This window comes from Neltuma alba, unplaced genomic scaffold (assembly GCF_004799145.2).
Source record: "Neltuma alba isolate B1F8T4 unplaced genomic scaffold, ASM479914v2 tig00010280_pilon, whole genome shotgun sequence".
NCBI lineage: Eukaryota > Viridiplantae > Streptophyta > Magnoliopsida > Fabales > Fabaceae > Neltuma > Neltuma alba.
Window position 1 is genome coordinate 212,860 of NW_021635203.1, and position 9,997 is coordinate 222,856.

The 9,997-nt window shown below is 35.3% G+C and overlaps 1 protein-coding gene across 5 annotated transcripts; it reads left to right on the forward strand.

Annotated features, from left to right (window-relative positions):
- The first annotated feature begins 405 nt into the window (after positions 1-405).
- Positions 406-9,542, forward strand: LOC114755502 (ALBINO3-like protein 2, chloroplastic). Of its 5 annotated transcripts, none has more exons than XM_028944384.1 (15): positions 406-415; positions 2,467-2,858; positions 3,077-3,183; positions 3,670-3,797; positions 5,071-5,142; positions 5,486-5,587; positions 6,040-6,099; positions 6,292-6,357; positions 7,254-7,301; positions 7,399-7,635; positions 7,727-7,782; positions 7,922-8,039; positions 8,406-8,495; positions 8,879-8,988; positions 9,084-9,542. In XM_028944384.1, exons 2-15 carry the CDS (start codon positions 2,545-2,547, stop codon positions 9,232-9,234), a joined length of 1,659 nt encoding a protein of 552 aa, XP_028800217.1. In that variant the 5' UTR covers positions 406-415; positions 2,467-2,544; the 3' UTR covers positions 9,235-9,542. The 5 variants fall into 5 exon arrangements, with proteins under 5 accessions (XP_028800217.1, XP_028800214.1, XP_028800213.1 ...); XM_028944381.1 differs by lacking the exon at positions 406-415 and adding an exon at positions 1,203-1,319 and having other exon boundaries at positions 2,132-2,858; XM_028944380.1 differs by lacking the exon at positions 406-415 and adding an exon at positions 1,203-1,319 and having other exon boundaries at positions 2,135-2,858.
- The last annotated feature ends 455 nt before the right edge of the window (positions 9,543-9,997 follow it).

Genomic DNA, 9,997 nt, shown 5'->3' on the forward strand with positions numbered 1-9,997 from the left:
TAATTGTTCTTAACTAATTTTAACTGTTTTTTTTATCAACGTACTTCGGTTATTTGTCTCTTATAATAAGGAACGGAGAGAGTATAATGTTTTTTCCAACAATGCCCCTATTAATAAGGAGAGAGAGTATGAGAGAGAACAATTAAATTATTAAAAGACAGAGAAGTGGGAGGGAGAGAGAGTATGAGTTGGAGACAAAATAAATAGGAGTAAAATAGAAAATCAATACAAAAAAATAGAGACAACTTTTAAGTGTCCCTTATATATGGAAACATGTCATAGGCATCAAATGTCTTTTATAATAAGGAGTGGAGGGGGCATGTCATTGGAGAGTAGAGAGCATTCTGACATATAACAAAATTAAAAAAAGAAAAAAAAATGAAGTGAAAGAAGACTGACCAAGAGAGAGAACAGAATGACAACTAATGGGACCCACCTTGAGGAAAAGAAACGGCCGTTGCTGCATTTTAACGGGAGTGCTTAAGTTGCTCTCTTTTGAATGATTATGTCTAATTTTGCACCCTTCAAAATTAAACGGTGCCAGATGCTCTTGACGCAAAACTTAATTGTTAAAATTGCACCTTAACCCTATTCCTAATGAAGACTTGTTACTGACAATTATATTTTTATAATAAAGTGTTTGTTATGTGTAATAAAAATGTTATTATGTCCAATGTGTGTTGTTATTGGCATACTTTTAATAAAAAATATTTTGTTAGCGGCCAATGATAAATCTTCATTAGAAAATAATAAGTTTTGCAAACTCGCTAACTAATAACTAACCTTTCTTGAAATAACAACTCTTTAATTAAAAATAACAATTAACAATTCTTTTCGTTCAACTTGGAACTCATTAACTCAAATTAACATGAGAATATTTTTGTCTTTTAGGCAGCTTTTCATAATTGATACTTAGGATTTGGAACTCATTAACTCAAATTAACATGAGAATATTTTTGTCTTTTAGACAGCTTTTCATAATTGATACTTAGGATTTAGTGTTACGTGCAATTTTATTAATTTAAGAGTCCAAATTATAATTTCATAATTTTTAATGTTTTTTATTGCAGTTTTCAAATATTAATCAATTGATCAAATATTTAAACCTCGTTAATTAATCATTTCAGTACGGAAATGAAAAACGAAAATACATATTTACCCTCAATCATACCTGAAATTTCCCCCTCAAACCCCGTTCCCTTCATCGATCTACTCGACCATACCCTAACCAAAGCTGTCGAGAGGTTTCTTCTGCCTTGGTGAGGAGCGCTGGTGGGAGAACTGGAGGTGCCAAAGAGGCGAATCCTATCGCCGATGAGGTAAGATTCCATTTTCTACTCATCAGGACAACTCTCCTGCTACTGTAGAACTCGCTCTTTCCTCGATGTTTTTGCTGTAGACTCCTTTTCTGCTCCTTCGTCTCTTGCCTTTGTCTGGTGCGATTTTGCTACAGTAAAGGAGTTTTCTGCTAATCTGTAGAACTTCCTCTGTATTGTATACTATTTGTTGTGTTGCATATTTTCACTACTGCGATTTTCGTTAATTGTTTCTCGCAGTTTTTTTTTTTTTTTTTTGGCTTGGTGATGATATAATCTAATATTGAACTTATTTACTCTAGCGGGTTGCTTGATCCTACAGCTATTTAATGAAGAAACAGAACTACTCATTATTCCCCCAATGCTTGGATGATTGGCATTTGTTCATGCTGTTCGCAAAGTGTCTCTATATCTGATGTTTACTGTAGCTATATTGGGCACTAGTCGACTATGTGATTGGTGTTACATTTTTAGTTTTCATGCTAATCGAAGACACCTTGGGAAGTTGGTGTGTGGTGGTGACACTACATGTTTCAACCAAATTAAGATGTTTAGAGTTACATTTTTGTGCCTATGGGGTGTGCTCATACTCAAAGTCTGATACATGAGATAAGTATTTTAGTAATTGAACAAATTGAATCTCTTGTAAGGAGATTCCTTGGAACGTCGGATTGATGTGATGATTTCAAGAGACCATTTTGCATTTATTTCTCAAGTAAGATCTTATTGCAATTTTCCCCGCGACAATTTACTTTTCAATCTTTTTTTACTTTTTTATTTTCCCCATCAAGTATCATCTCTAACCTCTGCTGCAGTAGTCTCCTTTGTCTTGTAGAGTTGCCGCAGGCACCTCCCGCCGCACAGAAACCTGCCAGCCACCTCTCTGTGCCTGCTCATTATCACTCTCTCATCTCTGGTCTGTGAAACTAAGTTCTTTATCCTGCTCCCCTCATTTTACTTCTTGGCGCTTCAAAATCTTGTTGCTGTGATTTTCCCTTTGTTGTTCCTTGATGCCGTTGCAAGGTAGCCGACAATGCTGTGCATCTTATTGCCAATGAGATTTCTTCATTTTCTTACTTAGATGGGACTAGGGGAGATATAGCCACCTGCCCTTTCTATGGCCACCTCCGTTCTCTCTGCTTGCCTCCGCGGTCGTCGTCTCTCCTCCTCTCTCCCCATTTTATTGCAACTCGTCAATGCTAAGCACCTTACATCTTCGCCGAACCCAATGCCACTGTCGCCGCTATCACGGCCTCCGCCTCCATATGATACTTACAAACCTCACTATCTAATGCCCTTGAACTCTTTGGCGGTTCTTGGTGCCTTTTCCTCATGTGCCTATTCGACTTCTTTTCCTGAAGATGACTCGGAGCTTGGACAACTCGGTGATGACTTGGGTAGTGATCCACTTGTTTTGCGAGAGCTTTCCAATGGCATTGAGCAAGTGGCTGCTGGTGTCACCAACAGGAACGACTGTGTTTTCCCTGTTCAAGCTGTGATCTCGATGCTTGATGGATTTCATGATCTCACTGGATTGCCATGGTGAGCCCTGTTGACATTTGGTTATTGGTGGATGAAATTTCCAGTACAGACTATGAACAAGAATTGATTTTGTCAAATCTTTATGTTTCACTATCTTCTTTCGATATTTTGTTTCATTAATGTTGCAATTCGTTCTTTAATCCTTAAAATTCTGATTTCTGATTGTATCATTGTTCAATTTTGTAACTTCAACACCTTATTGAATAACTGGTTTCCAGGTGGATAGTCATAGCTTCCTCGACCTTGGCTCTCAGATTCGTAATACTTCCGGTGCTAATTCTTCAACTTCACAAGACACAAAGGATGGTCGAGTTTCTCCCTAGGTGTAAGTGGTTAATATTTCACTTTGCACTTTTATAGAATTGATTGCCCCTGATTAGCTTAGTCATCCTGAGTAGCTTGCGACATCATCTTGTATTTAGTGGACTCGTATTTTCTAGTCTTGCCATCTTTGCAAGTAGTGATCAGCATTTTCCCCCTGCTTTACTGAATGCATGTGGTAAGGGCTAATATTTTTGCATCTGAATACTAAGTGTCGTAACAATTGTCTAGCGGTCATATAAATTTTGTATTTGCACACCATGCATGCAAGGCTATTGATTTGGCTTCTCTTGATTTTTGGCATGACTGTACTCCACTTTGAAAGTGTACTTTCTTTAATTTTATCATGACAATGAATTGAGAGTGAAGGCTATGGCCTTTATATATGTATAGCATTAGTGGAAAAATCTTTTTCCTTCCTTGTAACTGGCAACTTGCTAAATTTATTTTTTGTTATTAATTTTTGTTTGACTCTTTCATTTCTTAAAAGTGCCTCCTCCATTCCCGCCACCTATGTCAAATAGGAGTTTTAAGGCCCAGTTTTCACTATTTGAGAAGGAGAGAAAAGCAATTGGATGCCCCTCACTTTTTTGGCACCTGTCATTCTTGACTGTCCAGGTGATATATCTATTTTTTAAGGGAAAAATGTCATTGAATATGAAAAAGAAAATAATTTTCATTATGCCTACACCAACACCGTCAAAGTTTAAACACCAACCAATGCATATATGATCGGTAACCCAAAAATAATATTGTTTGGTGTAAAATTTTAATATTCAGAACATGACAAATAAAGTAGATCTAGAGTCTCAAAATTAATACTACTTCTGGTTCTTAATATAAGACTTAGTTGATTAATTTGAAAACATTAAGAAAGTTTCTAAATTATTTTATAGTATTTATATTTATCTTTTTTTTCCAAACTAATTTGTCTTACTTATAAATTGATATATAATCTAACAATACATATAAGTATTTTAGAGAAATCATATAACATGCTATAATTAAGTAATTTAGTAACTTCCTTAATTTTCCCAAATTAATCAACTGGGTTTTATATCAAAAACAGGAGGTAGCAGACAATATGTGATCTTCCCGTCTTTTGTGTGTAAAATTGTAGATATTCAACATTTGATGATAATTCTGGTCCTCTTCGCCTCCTATTATGACTGCATTTGCATTAACGGATAATGTCATGATTCATTGATGCTGGACAGACGGGGAAAAGAGTCAGAGAAGTAAGAGAATGAGAGAAAAATAGAAACTGGGATTTGAGGGAGACAAGAAACAGAGGGATTGTAAAGGGAGAAGAAACCAGAGGGAGATGCAGTTTGGGGAGACTTAAACACCCGTAATGAATAGTCATCACATTTGTCTGAAATAAACTACCAAACGACTATACACAGGAGCCAAAACTATAAGAAAAGATAGAAAAAGCAAAAGAAAGAAACACATGATTTAAATAAAAAAGCAATTTAAAATATTAATTTCTAAGTGAAATCAGAAGGTGAATATCAAAATCTATCTTTATCTGGTCAATGGGGAATTTCTCTTGTAAGATTGGTGTATGTAATCATACTACTCAATTTTGCACAAGGAGAGAATTTAGGAGAAAATAACAGACTAATGAGAATTTGGAATTACGGATGGATGGATGGGGGATGGGTTACGTATAAGAAGATTGGAAGTCTCAATTTTGTCAACACAGAGTCTTAGCATCTATCCATAAATAACTTGGCAGATATGTCATTTAAAGGATGTTTTAGAAGATTATAATATGTTGCATCTTTCAGAAGAAATAAACTATGGATGGATGAAGCAACACAGCTACAGTGCCATGTGACTAAATTTCATCCTATAACTTTTTCACCTTTTTTCAATTCATCTACAGGTTCCATGTTTTTTCTTGTGGATGGTTAGCATACGGAGGATGTCACTGGATGACCACCCTGGTTTTGACTGTGTAAGGCTTAAAGACAAGAATGCATGTTTTTTTTTGTAATTTTCAAATTTTGCTATAAGAAAAAGTCAAAAAATGATATGGTTGTGATGTTGCTTGAGTTAGTCGCTATTATGAGCATGTATAATCAACAAAGATCCAATTCAAATGGATAGGATTCATGTGACAGATTATGAAATGATAAAAGCCTAGCTTTAAGGATGCCATACCATCTAGCATAAGTGATTAGACTTATTTTGAGAAATTGCTGGAGAGAAATTATATCTTACCGTCTACACATATGCATGGTGTGTTCTGAGACTTTCATTTGGTGCCGAAGAATTTAGAAATATTACTTCTCTTGCAGGGTGGTGCTGTATGGTTCCAAGATTTAACAGCACTCCCTCACGGTTGGTTAGGTTTCATCTTCCCTTCATTGATATCTGGTTTGCACTATGCTAATGTTCAGGTAATGGAATACTGTATCCATACGGGTGGGAATTCACCCTGAAAACTGATTTATCTGTTTACCTTGTGCTCTACCTTAACTCCATCATACATTTAAAAATGAACTGGATCCATTGTTTGCAATCCTGTCATTCAGGGGATGATGCTAGCACCTTAGTGATTCATGGCTTGCTTGGCACAAGAAATTATATCATTTTTGCTTGCTTGTATTTTTTAATACTTGAAGAATATTTCTGAAAAGCCTTTACAGTTGATTGGTCTCAATTCAACTTGTGCCTGCAATTATTGGCTTATCTGCTGGATGGATGTATTGTAGGACATTTTTTAAGAAAAAGAAAAAGAAATCTTTTCGGGCATGTTTATACCCCTTTATTCAGTTCCTTTACTTCCCTAAGGGCAAGAATAAATTTGTGATATGATATGTGCTAACGTTTTATTTAACTGATTTGTCAGATATCTTTTCAGAAAAAATTAATTGGAAAAGCAGGTGGTATTCTTGCCTTGCTAGCAGATGTGAGTACATGTAACTTGTGTAGCATTTCTGTCGTTACTATTACATAACATTTCCTTGTCCAAAAATGGAGCTGATACCTGATTTTCTTAGTTTGCGAACTGCTAGATGAGTCTGTCAAGGGTAGTTCTTCAATTCATGGAATAGAACACAATATTTCCTGCAGCTGGTCACAATTCTCTTTGTTACTGCAGCTTTACGAGGGGTACTTGAGGTTTCTTACATTACCCATATTTTTTATTGGGCTTGCTATTCCTCAGGTAACTTTGATATGTTCACTTTTTGTCGGTAGGATGGTGTTTGTTGTGTACGTTTTTGGTTCTCTAATATATTTTGGCATTTTATTTGAAAAAAATTGTTTAGATGTTTAGTCCAAGTGCACCCTTCGGTTACCATTCTTCTGACTTCGTAATGTGAATCTCACCTAACAAAGATATGAAAGGCTGATTATCACAAGGAGCTGTGAGGATTCTGCTTTTGATAAGTGCCATTACATTTTATCAGTGGCCTTTCTGATTAAACTCATTAGCCCCTGCACTAATTCATCTGTATATGATCTTTTCTTGCATTCTGTCTTACCATTCTTAAAGATAAAATTGGTGAAAATTTGTTTGATTTTCTATGCGTGTTTCAAATAGAGAAGAGCACTTTGCTGGCATCGTCAACATCAATCAATGTAAAATATAAAAGCTGTAGGGAACAACACAATTCACAAGTTGCGAATTGTGTGGCTCCCGTCACAAAATTACTTTGTTATGCTTCGTGCCTCTTTTCACTTCATATTCCTTCAATCTTTCTCCACACATTTTAACAAGGCTTGAATATAAAAAATCGGCACAAACTTTGAGGAACTTTTAATTTAATTTTAAATTACTATATCTTTCATTTCTCCCATGCACTGCGGGAGGGAAACAATCTAGATTGTGAGTAAAAGTGCACTTCAGAGCTCAGTAATTTCCTTCTGTAAATTTTACAGGACATTTAATTCGAGACATTGTAGAAACTATAGATTTTTTTTTTTAATGAGAAAAATTGAGATTTATTATTGCGGAAGATGTAGAAATTTTATAATATAAGCCAATATTTCCTTCACAAATTACTATTCACTCTCTTGCCATGTGATGAAGGTTGTAGTTTGCGTTCTCCATTCTTGCAGGGAAGCCTGGTCTATTGGATTACAAATAGTTCTCTAAACATCGTTCAGGTTAGATGCCAAAGGTTGTTTTTCCTTCGTTATGATGTAGTTTGATGCAATGTTTTGCAAGTAGCCTTGAAGAATGTTTATGACATAAACTTTGCAGCAATTCATATTGAGACATCCATTCATCCTTGCCAAATTGAGGCTACAAGACAAGAGTAGTCAAAAAATGGTTTCTGAGAAATCTAGTGCTCCTGAAATTGCGGTCCTGGGTTCACAGGGGTTACAAGACAAGAACAGTTCTTTAACAGTTTCTGAGGAAACCAAAACAACTCTTGATTCACCTGAAAAATGGTTCCGAATACCTGCTGAGAATTTAGCTCCCAAAGAACTAACTGCTGTGAGTGGCTGAAGACACAATTTTATGTGTTACTAAGATCCTATTATGAATGAAGAATTTCTCATACATTTATGGTTTCACTGGCTGACAGTTTTCAGTTCATGTTCTAGCTGGTGGGGACAGAGAGAGCGCCATTCTCTTACTAAAGTCAGTTATTCTTTCTCAAACTTGAAAAATCCTAGTTGAATGAGAAAAGAGTGGGAAAAATTGATTACTAAACCCAAGTGATCTTTTTCTTAAGCTCCATGTCTGTTTTATGCATTGTATTCATAACTTCCATATGCAGACTGGCACTTGATAAGGATCCTGAATATGTTAGAGCTTTGGTTTTAATGGGGCAGCTTCTATTGCAGAAGCAATCAAATGCTGAGGCTACTGAGTACTTCAAGCGTGCAATTTCGAAGGTTTAAATTTTGCTTTGCTCCATTTTTGGGGGGAAAAATGTTATTCTAATTTTCAATTTCAATTTTTAATTACTAATGTCACTTATAAAGTAAAATTTAATCTGATGTGCTTTGAAATTATTGTCAGGGAGACTCTGAATTATTATAGAACACTTAATATCTGTCGTACTTTTCTTGGCCAATATCTTGTAACTTGATCATATCTAATCCAGTAATTTGAAATCCTTGTTTGTGCATGTGCGATGCAATATTTATTAACTTATCACTTGCCTCCGTTTTCCTTTCTCTTCTATAAAATTTTGCTCTATTACAATTTTTGAATTTTTTGCTTCCTTGATCATTGGTTGTTGCTTGGTTTTTGCCTAGCTTACTCTTGATGGCCAGCCAACTGAAGTGGAAGATGTTGATCTTCTAATTCTTGCATCCCAATGGGCTGGTGTTGCCTGTGAACGTCAGGTGAAGTTCATCCGTCAAATTTGTTTAAAGCTCTTAGCCAATTCTGGAACTGGCTTGGATATGTAGATTATTGGACACAATATTGAACAACCTTTTGTGTAGAATGTCTATGTTGCCTGAATGAAAATTGACAATCCTTCAGAAAAACGGAGGAAGGGGGAAAAATTCTGCTGATGGCATGGGTTTCAAAACCTATGGGCATCTGACCCACCAATGCGTCACTAAATTAATAACCTAGAGCATGTTAAAGCTGTTATTACCTAACCATTGGTTGTTATGGACAATTTTGGACAACTGTGGACAAGTTTAGAACTTGCATCCTTCAAAAGATTGCGAGGATTAAGTGCATTCTGATTCCTTGACAAAATTTTTCTCTTGGGCAGGGAAAGAGGGCTGAAGGACTTGCACACTTCGAAAGAGTTGCAAATATGGAAGAACCCGAAGATCCAGGCTGCAAAGCTCATTACTTTGACGGGTTACTATTGCTGGCGAGGTAAGACTTTAGGTAGTTGCGTCAGTGTTGAAGCTTTACTTAAAACAACGCCAATTGCTAGTTTACTCATTCTATATGATTATTTGGGCATCTAGCGCTCTACATGATGCTGGTCAAAAGGATGAAGCTGCCAAGTATCTGCGTCTTCTTGTTGCTTACAAACCCGCTTATCGCAAATACTTGGAAGCATGTGAGCAGGATCAAGATATTGCGAGCGATCTTGCAAGCAGCAGAAGAGAATTATAATTTGAAGTTTTGTTCTTGTTTTAGAAAAATAAAATATAAAAAAATCTAATAAGTTGGGTTCCAAAGATGCATGAGTGACGATAGATCATACAAGCTAAAACAGCAGTTACGGATATATTTACAAGTTACTCACCAATAAATTTTACTATTAGCAGTAACAGTCAAGTCCACGTTTTTGTGGATGAGCCAAGCGCTTGCTAATTGGACTAATTTTTGTTGGCACATTTTTTAACTCAATTTTGTCAAAGCTGAAACTCTTGTTATATGGGATTCATTGGGTTTATATATTTATTAAGCTTTTATTTTAATCATGCAATGGTGAATTGGTGATTTATCAAAAAGCATCTTTGCTTGAGGCTGATGGTTTATGCTTGTTATATTTGCATAGTACTAAAAATTGCAGGAAGAATTATAATGAGATCTCAAGAAAGGGATATAACCATCAAAAGGTCATAATAACAAGTTAAAAGTTGTCTTTTTATTTTTCAAAAACTTGTAATTATAAGTTGTTCAATTGTTATTGAAATTTTTTAGTACTTGTATTCTTTTCTTGAAATTTTGTTATCATTCTCCCAAAAATAAATTGGTACGGTCGAGATTATGATTTAAAGGTCAGTGGTTAAAATTAGGATCAAATTGTATAAGACTAGTCATGATTAAAGTAATATCATATAATTAAACTGTATACAAATGTTTATATTTAACTATAAAAAATTAATATTTAAATAAAACTATTAATTAAAATATCATATCAAGTAAGATG

Bases quoted from the DNA above. Each gene is read 5' to 3' on its own strand.
- LOC114755502 (XM_028944381.1), top strand. From the start codon at position 2,434: ATGGCCACCTCCGTTCTCTCTGCTTGCCTCCGCGGTCGTCGTCTCTCC. The intron at 2,859-3,076 runs GTGAGCCCTGTT...ACTGGTTTCCAG, and splicing joins GATCTCACTGGATTGCCATG to GTGGATAGTCATAGCTTCCT. The intron at 5,143-5,485 runs GTAAGGCTTAAA...CTTCTCTTGCAG, and splicing joins ACCACCCTGGTTTTGACTGT to GGTGGTGCTGTATGGTTCCA.